The 18,505-nt window shown below is 35.4% G+C and overlaps 1 protein-coding gene across 2 annotated transcripts in view; it reads left to right on the top strand.

Annotated features, from left to right (window-relative positions):
* Nucleotides 1-18,324, top strand: part of LOC108004042 (protein TIS11) — a 39,333-nt gene extending 21,009 nt beyond the window's left edge. The window contains exons 2-3 of one of the 2 annotated variants that reach the window (XM_062084149.1): nucleotides 8,913-10,102; nucleotides 10,996-18,324. In XM_062084149.1, the coding sequence (XP_061940133.1) occupies nucleotides 8,913-10,061 (1,149 nt within the window). In that variant the 3' untranslated portion in view covers nucleotides 10,062-10,102; nucleotides 10,996-18,324. Of the gene's footprint in view, nucleotides 1-8,912 lie in introns of both variants that reach the window. The other variant, XM_017066689.3, reaches the window with a different exon arrangement.
* Nucleotides 18,325-18,505: the final 181 nt, after the last annotated feature.

The following is an 18,505-nucleotide window of genomic DNA, read 5'->3' as shown; positions in this document are numbered from 1 at the left end:
CGCTTCTTTTCCCCATCCTGCCGAGTCGCGGCTCGAAAACGCTCCTCGACCGTGTCTTTCCCTCGATCGCGCGTGCGCAGTTTCTCCCATTTCCCGATCATCCGCAACTCCTTCCATCCTTCTCGTCTCGGCCTCTCTACCTTATACCGTTCGAACGAAATACTCGATGTTCCTAATTTTACCCATTATTTCTCATTTATTTTCTAATTTTTTTCTTCCTTATATCATTAAGCTTTAATGTGAAATACAATTAAATAGATAATAAATTAACCTATTTGATACGTAAACGCAATTTCTCGTAAAATTAACGAGATAGATAATTACTTCTATTCGTTAAATGCCCATTCATCGAGGAAATAATTAAATTCGATATCGTGAAATTTAAAGAATGTCACTGGCAATAATCGTTATTAATATTAAATAGAAACTTTTGCTTCCCGATATCATTAAATGATAAATTGATATAATATTAAAACGACAAAGTTACATATCATTAAAGATATTCTCACACAAGCCTGTTTTCACGAACACAACAATAACGTTATCTTGGACGAGAAGAAATACGTATATAATTTCATAAACGAGTATGCATACGATACGCGTTTGCAATTCAGCTGAATATTTCGCTACATATACCACGCTCACAATGCTATCTTATTTTTTTATCGCGTTCACGTGACATTCGCGATGTCACGATATCGCAGCACGCCTGTGTACGGGCAATTGTAGAACATCGGACGTTACGTGTTAAAGTCTGTTGCTGAGGTCAATTTATCGTTAGGAAAAGTAGCGTATTGCAAATTCAAACAATAAGGTTAACAAGAGATCATGTGCTATTTATTTTTGCCTGCGTCTTAATATCGATGATTATGATTTGTTTCTCGTACGAGAACAGAAAAGATTGTTTTTGTTCCATCTTTTTTTTCCCCACCATTATTTTTTACATACCGCATTATTATTAATATACCGTATTTTCTTATCCGTCGTTTTGAACGTTTCTTAGGGAAAAAAATAATCTATTCTTTTTTATCCTCCCTCTCCTCCTCATTTGCATTATCTGAATCTGAGAATGAGAAATTAATATAAATAAATTATTCGAGGTTGATGATACAACGATAACATAATTAACATAAATAACAATACAATGATAACACGACACGTACATATCTATTTATTTCAAATTAAATATTACTTATATCTAATGCTTTATAATTAGCTTCTCATGGGAATTCTCTATGTATATATATATCCATCCGTACAATTGTTATAAGGACGAAAAGGTTAATTCTATTTATAATTCCTATACATACATACATATATATATATATATAAACGATATTTACAAACAAATTCAAAATTTCAATGAGAGACACTATATTCATCTTTTATTAATATCCATGCTTTTCCAGTTATACAGAAACTATCTTCTAAATCAGTGTTTCTCAATCTTCTCTTTTCAGTTAGAGACGCTTGTCTCTACGTATACGACATATCGTAATATTTTTATGTTCGACAAAATCGCAAAAAACGTTATTACCAACTGAAACAGCCCATAAAAACTGTCGAAATGGCGGGAAAAATATGTGCGATACGAGATAACCGTTGGTTAATTCAGCAACAATAATATCATCGAACAAGATTTGTTAATCAAGATTTTCTCTTCCAATCGACGGATTCGCCTCGAGCGAGGAAAATATAACCGATACAATGGGATGTGTTTCGCGAATACCGTTTCAATCGCCTTTACGCCGGACAAACCGGATAATTAGGATAGTTAAAGTGAATCCCGACGATGCCTCGGTTACGTAAGAATGCGTGAAGCGCCGATTTCCATTCAACTGGCGCCACGTTGCTTCTTCGCTCTTGACTTCTTCGTTGCCCGCCATTGCCTTTTTCCTCTCGCTCCGCTTACTTTCACCTTTGACCTTCGGAATGAATCCATGGTCTTCGAGTTTGAACGTGTAATAGAACGACGAAGCCGTGAAACTTGTATCGATATAATAGACTATCTATCCTTCTTTTATTTTTTCACTTTTTTTTTTTCTCCATTCAACGAAAATGGTTAGGAGTTTTATATTTCGATAAGTCGAGAATAGAATAATTTCGCGCAAAGAAGGTATATGGAATAGTAGTGATTTCTGTTTTGTGAATTTATTATAATTCTAGAAATTGATGAATCATTTTCTTTGAAAAGATATTTTAGTTAATCATCGTGTATCGGTGAAACAATTTGGCGATTTAACGTAATAGAATTTAAAATGTGATATTATATAATAGATATAAATGAGTATTACGTGTACATTATGGTCAAACTCAACTTTGAGTTTACAATTTATTTTATTATATGGAAATATTTTAAATTAATGCTTGGCAGCAATATCGAGTGAAAAGGTTTTTAATAATTTTTAACGATTTTTAAATTATTTCTTAAAAAACGTACTTTTTATTAAAATATATGTTTTTTCATTGGATAGATTTCTAATTTTCCTAAAAATATAAAATGTACACGCTAATCGACAATAACAAATCGTAAAAAGTTGTTAAAATAACTCATTAGATAGGATTAAGATAAAGTACGTAATTTACGACTAGTTATCGGTAAAATTACATAATATATTATCAGTTACAATAATTGAATGGAATATTTTTTTCGGAATTTCCTATAATTTTTCTTATATCGGTCTACTGTTAAAATTACATAATGTTATCGTAATGGCAACGAATTATAATACGCGAAATTTTCTCTTTGTGACAACAAATATGTTAAATATATATATATATATATATGCTGTATCGTTCTTGTCCAACGTTATCGAACCCGAAATTTTATACAAACTTTTTGAATTTATAATCTTTGCCATTTTTATACAACCAAAACTTGTTCAAACATTCGATCGACGTATCATATTACTTAAAATACATATGCAATAAATAACGTGCAATATATACAATGTATATTGCAATTAAAACATAAAACACATTAGAGATTTCATATTTTGAATTAATTCGTAGTACGTAATTCAAATTTCGTAGCATTAGAAAACAATCAAGTTCTTCTTTCATCACAACTTATACTAATACACCGTGCGTTATTTTAGTCTGTTTCTTCGTCCAATTGGGAACGGTGAGATTGAACGCGTTGATTAATCGTAACGAAGAATATATATTGCGTTGTATATTGGTGCAATGCAGGTTTCTGATGTCATGGGAACGTGGAATATTTAAATATCTGGATAAACGTTGTATGCAATTTATCACTCGTCGTGTATGCAATATTTATGACGTTGTGTTATTCTTTCGTTCCGCACCACGATATTTCTATGTCTGTCATATGTTTATTTATTTTGTGGCCAAAATAGCAATACCTTTTCCTTAAAATTAAGATAGAAAAATTTCGCACGATAATTTTCTTCGAAAACATGATCAAATTGAAATGAATGTTTATTTATTTTAATCTTCCTAGGGGAAATTTAGTTTTTTTCTAAATTTTTTTCCATTCATTTGAAACAAGTTTTTTTTTATATTATATCAAAAAAAGTTTTTGCCCGCGGAAGTTTGGTCCAAAATTTGAATAAAAAAAAAAAAGACGACGAATTCGTACAACTTGGAAAACTTTTTATCTCAAAACACAACAAGCAATCGTCATATATTGCGTTGTTTTGTTCAAAACACGATAGTGGTGTATAATCATTTTTTTATCAATCTCATTACCTTATCTGACCACATCTGAAACCTTTCCATATGCGAGGAATTGCGAAAACAATAAACTACAGTGTTTAAATTGATATAACACGAGTCATTTGTTACATTCTTGAAAAATCTATTAGCAATCTAATAATGACGAATGACGAAGCAATTCGATTTGCCGAGTAATTGCATTTTCAATACCGAAAGGGACAATATTAAAAAGATAAAAAAAAATTTATCATTATGCAAGAAATTGATGTATGGGTTGTAAATTAATAATAAAAAGTTAAATCTTATTAATTGATGATATCGGAGAAATGAAGTGTTTATTGTTTATTTTTAATTATTTTTTTTTTTAGATAATATCTTTGATTTGATACATTATCAAATTAGTATTTTCAAAAGTTTATTAATATCTTTTCATTGTTTTTTTGTAGCGAGATAAAGATACTGACGAGGAATCGATATTTTTCGTGTATATAAATTGTGACACGAAACGATTAAAAAATTATGGAAGAATCACTCACTCAAACGACACGATGACTCATTGTTAACAAAGGTATCCGATAACTTTAAAAGCTATACACGATTCATACATTCGATAAAAGCGTACGGATAAATGTTTATACATACATAATATATATATATATATATATATATATATATATATGTATATATTAGTTTCTTCGATAACTAACCCATTTATGCTTTCTTTTTTCTATAACATTGAAATCTTAAAAATTTCATTCTACTTAGAATTTTTTTTTTTGATATTACAGACTTCGATTGTATAGAAGGTATAAAAATTAGTTTATGATCTTTAATTACTGGAATTCTATAAATAATAAATGACATTCAATTATTAGAAACGCAAAATTGCTTCTAATTCGATTAATACGCGAAAACGTTATATATATTGTATAAACTGTATTGTGTTATTCGTTGAAATAAATTGAAAAAAAAAGTTTCCAAAGAATCGATTCGTATTAGCGAATGAAAAATATCCAATCATCGACCATTAACGTGTTAATGAAATACATAAATAAGAGATTCGTTTCAATTTACCTTTGTTTTTATCTATTTTTTTTTTCGCAAACGCGAATTCATACAATAAATCGCGGTTCATAATTTCCTAATAAGGAGAGACGCGCGTAGATCAATTTAATCAGACTGGACGTTTTAAGAAACGTTTTAATTTTTGATCAGTTTCGAAGGCAAACGCTGTTCTTAACACTGTTCTTTTGGGAAAAAAGCGTGGCGTGGAGCATCTTTCGATAGAGCATCTTTATCCCATCAAGAGTTTATGGAGTGGCGGTGGAGTACACAAAGCTCGTTTTGCGCGGTGTTCTGCGTAGGAAACGAATCGACCAGATGAACGCGCGGCTGTGCCAGACTCTGGACTGTCGTCGTCGAATCGAGTGAATGAAAAGTGGTATGCCTATTTTCAGCCTGTTTCGTGGAAACTCTCTCGACGACTGTTACACACCAGAGAGCAGCGATTAGACTATGTGCACACGATGCACTTGTTCCCGAGAGTACGCGAGAGGTTGGCGTGAATCATCCACGGTGAGACGACGAAATCCGTTTTCTTTCATCGAGTATGGCGTCGTCGACCTCGACCAGCAGCCGTTCGAGAGAAATTTCTCGAGAAGAATGTACTTTTTGCGACTACGACCTTTTTCCATCGTTTTTCCATCCTCGACACGTAACTCTTTCCTCGGAAGGAGGCCTGCTGCCTTGCAGTTTCGACTGACGCAACAGATCGATCGTTTCTTTTTCTTTTTTCTTTCTTCCTTTCGGATGGATCTGCCAACTCATCCCAGAGAATTTCTTTCGGAGGCGAAAATTTGTGCAAGAGCGATCGATGGAGAAAACGATTCGAGGATTCACGATGGTCGAATGCCGTTTCCGCGTTTCGTGTCGAAGAATTTTAATTTTAAAAGGTCAGATGATGAATCCGTGAATCAGAAAATAAGGAAGAACATTTTTATTCGTTCTTCGTTGAAGGAATTCTCATTGTTTAAACTGTGTCGTACGATAGCGAATTCTTCCATTGTTTGAACGAGATAGACGGTGTGAAGAATCGATAACGATTTTTAAATTGTGGGAAATTATTTTACGAACGATGCTAATGCTAGATACATTTATCGTCCAAACTATGGATAAACGAAATTCGAATGTTTTTCTTACACGAGTTTAAACTCGATAAAGTAGCGCTTGGTAACATTAACATACTAGAAACATGTATCACGGGACTCGTGCACGGTATACACTGTACACACCGTGAACACACGTGCTCGTGGAAATTTCCAGACGATGTGAAACAACGATCGCGCAAGGATCTATGGAAACTACGATGGAGAAGAATCGGTCGATCTTTGGATTCTCTGACGCGGACAAAGATCAACGAAGGACGAGTTGATTTTCGCTTCGAAGATGAATTCGACTCGAATTCCTTTTTAATTCGCGTTACTTTAAATATATATTGCTGTTTAAAATTTTTTTTTAAATTCGTTTCGTTGTGAATCACGATCTCGATTTTCCATTTCCATATACGCGTATGCACGATTTCGAAATTAATTATTATAGGATTGCTACATTCCATGATTCAACGGTAACGGTGTTTCGACACCGATCGTTGTTCCTGCTTTTGTCGAATACTTTATTGCACAATTGGAACTCGTTATATCGTAGATAAAAATAAACATATTAACGAGACGGATAATTTAAATTGATTTCAGGGTTATTGTTTATACACGTATGTGCAACTACAATAATGTTTACCCGCAAAGTACGAGCGTGCACGTGATTAAAGACTGTAAATTACCATAATAAGCCATTTAACTCTAGCTGGTTTACGGTTTTTATTCTCTTTAATGTAAACCGAGAACATTTCGATCGATTACATTGATTGAAAACTCGTCGTCCTCGATACGATAATACACTTTCAGCACGTTAATTTAATCGTCCTCTAAATTATCGTAATTAACGTTTCGATTAATAAATTCGGTTCCGATCCTTTTGTTCCCTTCTTCTTTTATTTTATGCAAAAATTTTGACGGTTTAATGGAGATGGAAAAAAAAAAGAAAAAGAATTTGCTCCATTAGCATAAAAACTATCGGTATGACGATTGGTCTTAGTCATATAAGTGTCTTAGTCGGTTCACCTTGGCAAATGTCAATTCTAATATAAATTGAAATATGATAATTGATTCCGTGATAAATGGTTTACCTCTTCTGCGAAGAAAAAAAAAATATATGAGAATATTTTCTTTAAAATTAAAAAAATCATCCGAATGATCTTTATTATTATAATAAATACCTTTCCTTGAAAATATTTCTTTGTGAAAGCTTCGAAATCGACGATACTATCTAGCAACGATAATATTTAACCAATCCCCGGGAAGTAGCTCTTAATGGAGAGCTAGATAAAGATTGACAGGATTTGTAGTAAATACCAAAGATGGAGGGTTCGTTTTTATGGTTTAGAAAGGTTCTTTTGGTAAATTTTCTCTATCTAAGATTTCTTCGGTCTTGTTCGAAACTCTCGTAAAATCCGATTGTTTCCAAAGGGGCATTCTCTCTCTCTCTCTCCCTATCTCTCTCTATCCCTCTTCCTTTTTACGCGAGTTTATTCTCAGATTTTTCTCAGGTAGATTCTCGAACAAATTTTGATCTTTCCTCCTTGAAAAAAGGTTTTTCGAATCGTTGTCTCTTCTCGTATACCTGTATCCTCTTTCTGTAACTTGTCATCGATCGATTTTACCTCTCTCACGATTTAAAAGCAATTAACGATAACGATGTTTTGTTTTGTATCGCGATCGAAGATAGTAATAATCTGAACCGATGGAAAAAAAGGATAAATTAATTGTTTTGAATCGAGTTTATTAATACGTGCAGATAATTTCATTATTCGAATAGAAATTCGTGCTTACGTAACAGGTTTTCCATCAAATTTTTAAATCATTGATGAATCAATCGGTAGGAATATACATACACACACACAGGCGCACACGCATATATTACTTAGTATCGAACTTTCACATTTAGCCTGTGATAAGCGAGCAATTGAAATATCGAAAAGGAGATTTATTTTTGTAACGTTTCACAACACGGAATTACTCAATTCCGTTTTTTCTCTATTTGCGCGCAAAATCGCCAACAGCTCGTCGGCAAAACCATAAAATTGAAGTCGATAACGAAGCGTTTCATCGGAACGTTCGAAATCCTCTAACGTTCGAATAAAGCAATTGTGCACGCCATTTCCTGTATTCCTTGATTGGACAATCTATTAGAAATAAATGATCGTTGTTGGTCAAGGGTTCGCGTCCAAGCGGTTATATCGCGTTGCGTAAGCCGTCATCAATATCGTAATAATATCTGCGATGGATCATTTCGGGTAAATGACGCGTATTGTTCCTGCATTCGTCGAAATTACCACAATCGTATCTGCGATCCACCGTAATCCGCCTTCGCCTTTATAATTATCTCGAGGAACGACACGATAAACCGTTTAAATCTGTTACACGTGGTTGGTATTATTTCGTTACGTCACATACGAATCTATCCGCGTAAAAATATCAATTCCTGTTGCTGCTATCTCTTCCACGTCGCTCGATTCCTCGAAACGTTCATTTTCTCGACGCTACTTCGACCAAGGGATAAATAAGACCAGCTTATTCTCTCTCTGTCTCTCTCTCTCTATCTGTCTCTCTGTCTGCCTGTCTCTTTCTCTCTCTCGAAACGTACGAAGAGAAACGAACGAAAGGTAATGGAGCGAAGGAAAAAATGTTCCTTTGCAAATATTTTAGCTCCAGGCTAAAATCTGGCTAATGGCCCGAACACGTGTCTCTCACGTATTTAATAATTTAATTGGGAGGAAAATGAAACACCGTTCGAAGGTTAACGACATTTCGCAATTTCGAAAATTTTATCGTACGTGGAAACGTAGATATTTCTTTTCTAATTTTGCGGACGATTCTACGAATTCCTACGTTTTATCGCATAGTTTAAGTCTTAATCGATTTTATCTTAATCTCTAGTGGATTTTATTACGTTGCATCGGATGCACGGAGGATAAAGGAAAAATTACGCGGAACAGAGTAGTTGTGGAGGGAAAAAGTAGGAAAAAATTATAGGCGGGAATGGAGGGAAATTATGATTAGATATTAACGCAGGGATAAAAAGGAGGCAAAGGAAATACAGTTTGGATCGGTGTGTTACAGAACGCATCTGCGAAGGCGAAGGAAGCGACATCGGGATCCGCGACAAACACCTCGAGCAACGGTTCGAGCGGGAACAATGGGGGACACGGGCCACTTCGTCGCTACACCTCCCTGGTAACAACCCTGATCGAGCAACACCGTAAACTGGATCGCAGCGCGAGCGAGCCGACCTCCCGGTACAAGACAGAGTTGTGCAGGCCATTCGAGGAAAGCGGCACCTGCAAATATGGCGACAAGTGTCAGTTCGCTCACGGGTACAGCGAGTTGCGCAACCTCGCCCGCCATCCGAAATACAAGACCGAGCTGTGCCGCACGTTTCACACGATCGGTTTCTGCCCGTACGGGCCCCGTTGCCATTTCATCCACAACTTCGAGGAGGCTCGGATCCACAATCAAAAAGTGAGCGCCCAGCTGGGATCCACCCAGCCCAACATAATAAGCCTGAATCCTTTGTTGAGCGCGGCGGCGGCCGCGGCCGTGGCCGCCGGTGGAAACGGGTGCAACGGATCCAACGTGAATTCGAACAGCAACGTCTCGTTGCTCGAGCAGATCGTCGCCTCTCCCCAAGTGACGGCGATCGCCGCCGCGGCCACCACCCCCAGCCTCATGAGAACCAACTCGTTGAGCTTGTGCAACTCGAGCAACGTGTACAACCCACCGCCATTGCTCAGAACCAACTCGTTGAGCTTGACGACCAGCCAACACCATCACCATCACCATCACCATCACCACCATCATCAGACCGGTTCCACGAGTGCGAGCTCGGTGATCGGCGCCACCAGGCCCAAGCCGTTGAATCTCAGCCCGACCTTCTCGCTCGGCAGCACCGGGGACTCCATTTCACCGTCGTCCAGCCTCAGTCAGTCGCCTACCAACTCGATGGCGAGTTTCTTCAGCGACGACTGTAATCAACAACCGTCCGTGACCAGCCTGCCCACCACGCCGTTCAGTTTTGGCCAGGATTTCGGCCAACTTCTCGCCACCAGGCAGAGCCCCAGCCCGCGAACCAACAGCGTTTGCAGTCCTTTGGGATCGGACGAGCTCGCGCCAAGGACGCCGTCCCCATTGTCGCCCAACGCCGAGTCCAGGCTCCCTGTGTTCAACAGGATCAGCAGCACTCTCACCGACTTCGACAATCTTAAGATCTAAGGGAGCTCTCCTTTCCGACTCCTGGGTCCTTCCACTCTTTGGTATTTTATTCTTTTTGTTTTCTTCTTCTTCTTCTTCTTCTTCTTTTTCTTCTTCTATTGGTACTAGTAATGCTGTGTCTTCTTCTTTTTTTTTCTTTCTTTTTTCTTTCTTTTTTTTTCTTTCTTTCCTCGCAATCTTTTTAAGAGATGTATGCGCGTACGAGGATGTTTCGAACAACACGTGCGAAGGAAGAACAAGAGAGAGGACAAACAAAGAGCGTTGGACCCAAAAATATATATTACTCTAATTTAATAATATCGATGGAAAAGACAGGAGAATGTGTTTTAAGGGAGAGGGACACGGACTCTTCCACCGACTTGAAGAGGTTTTTTTTCTTTTTTCGTCTTCTTCTTCTTCTTCTTCTTCTTCTTCTTTTTATTCTTTTTACACGCGCGCGCGCGCGCGCATACACACACATACACATACACACACAAATATATATATATATATTTTTTTTTAACATTTAAACTGCATTTCTCGCGTTAGACGGATCTTTCCTCTCCGTCAGCTTCTTATTTAAGCGTTTCTTTTCTGTTCGTAGGACACGTTAGGCATCTTACTCTCGTTCTTTAAAAAACGATCATCTCTTCCTTTTTTTTATCATAATCGTCACGATTATATTATTATATTATTATATATATATATATATTATTATCGCTACAATTTAATATTAATTATTAACGTTATCATTAATATCACTATCGATATTGAATATCGTTATATTAATCTTAACCGTATTAATAGCGTCAGACATTTTCTGACCAACGGAGCCGTTTTTCATCTCCTTGCCCGCCCCCCCTCCCATTATCATCGTTTCATCGTCATCGTTTCATCGTCATCATTATCATCGTTATCGTCATCGTCATCTCTTTTTATTTTCTTTTACTTTAAGTTTACGCTCGTTTAACGGAAAGGACGAGATGATATCAGCCCGGATGTCTCGACCTGCTCGTGGGAATCCTTGATATATACGCGATTCAACCATGGAGAAAGGGAAAAATATACGGGGAAAAAGGGGGAAAAAAAAACGTAAAAAGAAAAAAAAGAAAAAAAAATAATTTAGGATTCTAAGATCCGAGAGCAGAAATATCGTATAAAATAATATATCGTATATATAATAGAAATATTCAGAAACGACAAGGCGAATGGAAACAGGTCGGAACGAGAGGGACGAGTCCAAGCCTCTACCGAATTGTGTGACTTCCTTCGAGAAAGTTGTTCTTTGATCTCTCTTGGACCCATAACCCCGTGATCTCGTCTCGTTTCCATCGTCGTCCATCCGCTTTGTCCGTTCGCTCTTCCATTTTGTCTCCTCCGTACACACAAGGATACTCACGGGAACGAAGCGTTTTTTTTTTTTTTTTAATTTCGATCCGGGGCAGGTGAAACGTTGCAATATTCCAAAATGATATTTTTTTCTTTTCTTTTTTTTTTTTTTTTTTTTAATTTCTTCTTCTTTCGTTTTATTCTTTAATAATAATGTTCGCGTTTTTTCCCTCCGGGATTATTCCCCCCTCCCCCTCTCCTTCATGTTGCGAAAGGACGAGGGAGGGGAAAGTTGTATTTCGAGAGTGAAAGGGAGACGAGAGCAAGACGCATGCGAGAGAGAGAAAGAGCGGAAAGCAAGGCGGATCGAGAGGAAGAGAGAAAGAAAAATAGAAAGAGTCACAGGCATATATATAACGTATATGTATATTTATACAGAAACGAGTTTTCGTCGCGTTGGTATTGGATCAAGTGACGAAACGCGCGAAACGGATCAAAGATCATGCTATGCAGATTAAGTGGCTTAAGAACTCCGATTGTCTTCCAATGTTAGAACGAGTAAGAGATTCGTTTGTGTGTTCGTGTGTGCGTGTTCCGTTTGTGCGTATGAGTAACTTGGACACAGAGCGAAAGAGGAGGGAGAGTGGGATCGGATGGTGAGAGCAACGGGACGAGCAAAAGGAAAGATAATGAGAGAAAGTGATACGTTTGTATGTGTTACGTGTGTATATGTGGAAATTACGTGTCGGGAGACGAAACGTGTCCATGGGATGAACGAAAGTGCGTTTAAAAAATAAGTTACGCGATATTGGATATTTTTGTAAAGAAGGATTCGGTCAGGGCTTTCGATCGTCACGAGACGAACTTTTGTTAAAGACGATGAGAAAAAGAGAGAGGGAGAGAGAGAGAGAGAGAGAGAGAGAGAGAGATTTGCCTTCAGAATTCGTTTATTTTTTACTTCGAGACTTTTATTCTCGATTTACTTTTCATTTTCTGATTTATCGGACTGAAGAGAATCTTATCGGATTTATCGTAGTTTGATATTGAGCATTTCGGTTTTTTTTTTTTTTTTTACCATTCTTCGCTTTTATCCGTTCTCTTCTACGTTTTCGTTTAATCGATTCGGTCGAAAGTGTGAGGTAGAGAAAATGGAGAAAAGTGGTATTTCTTCTATTCATTTTTACCGAAAGATAGGACAATCGAATTAATTAATAAGAAATTCTAACGATAACGTCCAGAGAACCAATTTTTCCCCACGAGTTATCTTGTCCAAAAGAAAGCAAATCTCTGTAAGAAAATTTGATTATTTATCGTAGTTTTAACGACTTCAATAGCAATCGAAATAATTTTATGTTAGAGAATATCGATGTTAGCTTCCTTAATGGTGCCTTAAATGCGTGCCTCATCGATAAATAAATGAACGATGAACGAGTATTTGATTAAAAAAAAAAAAAAAAAGAAAAAAAAGGGAAAAAAGAAAAAAAAAGAAAAAATAATAATTGGAGTGTGATAGAAAGAGAGAGTGAGTGGGAGAGAATGAAAGAGATATCATCAATTTCGTGGTATATATATATATACATATATATTTACATTGTTCTTTCCCATAAAAAAATGTGATATGTAACTATTGCAATAGAAATATTAACTATTATTAAAGAAAAGAAATCTATTATAGAGAGAGTGCGAGTCAAGGAGAGAGAGATATATCGAGCGAAAGTGAGAGTATGGTCAGAGGAATGAGGCGGCGTAATTTCGTGAGTGCTTCCATCTAGCGGGGGAAGAAATTATTTTTCGTATCCCAAAGACATTCGAAGGAAATGAAACAATTGCACCAATCAATTCTTAATTTTTGGTGTATATTCAATATATATATATATATATTTATTAATTATTATTTTTCTCCCCTTTTTTTTAAAAAAAATACGAATTCGATGCAATCTTTGAGATTTTAATATATCGGATCGATTTTTTTGGCGAAAAAAAATATTTATTTCCGCCGCGCGTCGCTTCAAACCGAGAATGTCGAGAGAGAGAGAGAGAGAGAGAGAGAGAGAGAGAGAGAGAGAGAGAGACAAAAACGAGACAAAAAAGAAAAGTGCCTAAATGACGTAGTTTTTGAAAATCGAATACATCTTGTATATATGCACATCATACACTCTTATGCTAAAACAAAATATGTTTTCATTTAATTTATACTTGAAACAAATATTATTATAGATTTAGTTTATTATTATTATTAATATTATTATTATTATTATATTATTAATATAATTATTTTTATTAATAATTAATTATTAACTATTATTATTTTATATTATATTATATATTATTATTATTATTATTATTATTATTATTGTATTCATAGCATTGTACGCCTCGATTGCATACGAAGTAGGTGATCATTTACTTCGACGAACAGTACGGCACATCCATTTAATATTATCTTCATTATATTATTTATCTGGCTGATCGTTTCTTTTTTCTTTTTATTATTATTATTATTATTATTATTATTATTATTATTATTATTATTATTATTATTATTATTATTATTATATTATTATATTATTATATTATTATTATTAATATTATTATTTTTTTTGTTTCTTTTGCCTTTTTGTAAAACGATGCAATCAATTGCTAGTGCAGTCGGTTGCTTCGATGATCGTCGTTCAAAACTCCGAACTAAAGTCAATTAATGCCGTGTCTTATCTAATATATATATATATATATCGTCGCAGATTATCGTGGCCCTATATATACATTATATTATGCTATTATTATTAATATTATTACTATTGCTATTACTATTACTTTTGCTATTACTTTATATCATTATTACCATTGCTGCTACCACTATCTATTATCGCACTAGTGTTAATCCAGCATTACCGTCATAAATATTTACCATTATTGTCATCGATCATATCTCCGTTTATTACCATGATTCTGTGTCGAGAAACGCGAAGGTTCTATCCCTTAAATCCCTTACATTTTCGAACTCGTGACGAGTTCAACTTTTGTACATCTATTATTTAATGAATGCATTATTTAATTCCTTGCCATAACACACACGCACTCTTCCGTTTCTCTCGTGCCCCTGCGAAACGACACGCGCGATATAGTCCCCTCGCTGCCAGTGACCAGCCATATACTGACAAAGTCTCGTTCCTCTTTCGATCTAGACATTTGGATCGTAAAAATTCAGAAATTACAATAGATGATACGATAGATAGATAAAAATTTAAAAGTTTGAAAAATTGTAAAGAAGAGGATAATTCTTCCATAAATTGGAGATATTCTCGTTCAGTTCGCGAGTCATCATTCACTTGTACTCGTTGTCAGAAGAGAACTCTTCGCACATAATTTACGCACGACGCGAAATGAGACGACCAATCTCGAAGCGAGTGGACGTTTTAGCTGGTTCTGTGCTACGGTAACCAGGAAAGGGATAACGTAGCAGGGAGAGCCATCTATAGAGGGGGCGAGAGTAGTATAGAGAGAAAAGAACGCGTTTACCAGACGCGGAGAGTGAAAGTTCCCTCGAGTTTCTTCGTCGCTCGGAACGAGAGATAAAAAGATGCGTAGGCACAGATGGTGGCACTGGTGGAGGGGGGGTTATGGAGGCCTATGTTCCACGCGCGTTCTCCAAAACGAAACCAAGCGTTATACTATACACCACCGTGTAATACACGTACAAGTTCACGTTTGTCTCTCGCGGCCAAACGGGAAGAGGCACGACGAACTTTTCGAGTTCTCTTCTCGTGTCGCGAGAGATCCGCGATTATATTCGCACGACGATGAAAGAAGTAGCGACGGCACATTTTTTCAAAAGCGTCTCGCGATGCCACCGAGTCTCTTTCGTCGTGTTCTGCCATCTTTGTTATTATATCGTTATTTATATATTATTACCATTCTTTTCCCGCCTATTTTTTGTTTTCGTAGAAAAGTGGCCGAAGATTTCTCTCTTTTGAACTTTTTCTTCTTCTTTTTTCATAAGTTGTGATTTTGTTCGACCACTTGAGAGATAAATTTATTTATTTATTTTTTTTCTTTTTAGTTTTGCATAATCATAGCCGATGAGTTTTGAGTACGAAGAAATACTTGTGTAATTTTTATTGTAGTTTTGAATTTGTGTTTACAAGAGACAACATATAAATATTTCTTGATTGAACGTTTTTTTGAATATGTAAACAATTTTTATTTTTTTTGTAATTTAAAGATTGTTTTATAAAATCATTTTTCATTGATAAAAATTACTGAAAAATTTATGAAATGTAAAATGTAAAAAAAAAGTTGGTCGTTAATTTTTTAAAAAAAGTTAAAGACGCGAAACTTTTTTGTTTAAACATTTCTTAAATTTTACATTTTTTTTTTCACAGAATCTTAATATAATACAGAATCTTACAAGAAAAATATTTTTATGTTAAGGATGAAAACGTACTCAATTTACACGTTAATTTCTATATTTATTTTTATTCTCATATTCCACAACTTAAAAATATGTATTCAATAATCCTCGAGAAGAAACTCGACAATGATTTATAAAGAAATTCACAGAATTGAAGAATATACATATATATATATATATATATATATTAGGATATTTAATTTATTTATGAATTTATAGAAATAGATCGATTTCACTTGCATGGAGGCAACGTAATTGTATACTTTGCATACGTGCTATTTATCAATCATTTTTTTCTTCATTTTTCGTTCCAAATCATTTTTTATTTTTCTTTCTTTCTTTCTTTTTTCCGAATGGAACGAAACAATGTACAATAGGAAGGAACACTCTTCAATTCGAACACAATCTTCATCCAAACACGCTTCTTTGAATTCATCCTTACCGTGTATTCGCACGTTTCTTCTTTTATTTACATTGTACACTTACAAACTTAGCTGTAAATATCGAGTTTAAACGAGCACGAATGAGCACAAGAAAGAAAGGGAGTTTTTTTAGTTGATTAGTGCAATTAATATTGTTATACCTATTTATTCGAATCATTTTACAGACAGATTCTTACACGTAGTAGACACAAACACGCGTGTAAGTTAGTTTTCTCATATTTTTCGTTTCCTTTTTTTATCAAAGAAGCGTATTGTACAATTCTTCCAAGAATTCACGGTTTTTTTTTTCTATTCCTTCCTTCGTATATAAATATTTATCTATCCCTATTTTGTCACTCGTATGTGCAAGCAAAATATAAATAAAAAAGCAATCTCCTGTTTGATCGAGATATAATGATGAAGCGGCATTAACGAGACTCGGTCGCGGTAGCGAAACGACGCTAATTTTTCGTACCCTCCTGTTATAGACTTGACAACTTATATATATATATATATATTAAAATATAATATTAATAATAAAATAATATACTTTACGTTACGTCTTTTTTTTAATTTAATATATTTATTTTTTTTCAATCAAGTATTTATATATTTATACAATATTTTATACAACGTTCTTCACAGATACACGCTATATATATATATAAAAATATATATATTATAATATAAATATGTATGTACGTAACAAGACGCGTTACGGCGAATATTGTAATGTGACAGGTCGATCTCTTGGCTCTCAGAGGAAAACCGATACGATCACTCTAGCAAACCCTTAAGATCCTTTATCTCTTATAACTATTATTATTAATATTAATATTATCATATTATTTTTTTTTTATCATATATTTTCTTCCATTTCTCCGAGACCAGCCTAAGAAACGTATTTCTCTCCCCCCTTCCCCCACCTTTCCTCTTTTTTTTTCTTGCCCCATGGGGACGTTATCTAATTCCTGATTCCGGGATTAGATGTGCCGAACCAACAGGTGGTGTGCAAATCCCATCCCCAAAAAATACAAAAAATGGAAAAAAAGAAAAAAAGAATTAATTAACGACGAAAGTGTGTATACTTAATTTCTCCTTGTGATACATACGAGCATCGATTTTCGAGATCGATGGTCGTTCGAGAAAAATATTTTGCGCGGGAGATATATTATTATGTATCATGTTCGACGAAAGCGAGAGAGCGAGAGAGAGAGAGAGAGAGAGAGAAAGTGTGAGCACGCGCGCGAGAGAGAGAGAGACAATTAGCGATACGTACTAAGAGAGAACGAAATGCGATTTTTGGGAGCCAATTGATAGGCTGGCGGAAGTCGTTCGGACCGGACATACGTTATCGCGTATACGCTCCATCAGAGATTCGCCGTGAAATCTTCCTTTCGTCGCGTTCGTCGGCCATGTACGTCGGCCATCTTTTTCCGCTGGTCGACACGATTCAAACAACAAATTGTGTATAAATTTATTTTAACTCGATCGTGATTTCGATATTTTTCCAATCGTTTCGAACCAGATTTCACGGGGATGATCCAAGGTTGTTTTTGTTTTTCTTTTTTTTCTTTTTTCCTCCCCCTCCCCTCCCCCTCCCCTCACTTTTCTTCGACGAGAGAGCGTTGGTCGCGACACAAAAAAACGTGATACACAGCTCGAACGACTTCGGTCTAATCCACAATGGGACCACAAAGGTGATAAATGCACATAGAGTTTCGTTGATTAGAGGAATGGCGAGCCTTGAAAAATAAAGAAAAAGGAAAATATGGGTCATCGGTTACGAGGAGCGATGTTCATCTTTCGATTGGAGGAGAAGGAGAATTTTTATCCGGGATTTTTCTGCTCGTAAAAAACGTAAAAAAAAAAAAAACGATTTTGTTCGGTTGATGAATTGCACGATTGATTTTTTTTCGATTTCTATGATTTTTGTTTTTTCCATCCTTCCTTCCTGTTTATCGCTCCTCCATGTGGAACGTGAACATCGATCTGCGCGAGACGACCCCTTTTTTTTTTGTTTCATTTACCGAAAAAACACACGAATGAAGAAAATTAGTAGTTTGATAAGTATTGCCAACAATACACTATCTATTTAATACATTTTATTATTACAAAATAATGGAGTTTGTGTAATGATTTATTCTCTTGTACCGTGTCTATTCCTGTTCCTCAATTCTCCTCTCTTGATTTATAATAAAGATGAAAAAAAAAAAAATATTACTTCGACGTATAGGTCTAAAAAAAACATTAAGCCAAAATGTCAGTCACACTTCGTAGATCACAGAGTGGAAGATTGGAAA

Source organism: Apis cerana, linkage group LG13 (assembly GCF_029169275.1).
Source record: "Apis cerana isolate GH-2021 linkage group LG13, AcerK_1.0, whole genome shotgun sequence".
Lineage (NCBI taxonomy): Eukaryota > Metazoa > Arthropoda > Insecta > Hymenoptera > Apidae > Apis > Apis cerana.
This window is presented reverse-complemented; position numbering and strand designations above follow the sequence as displayed.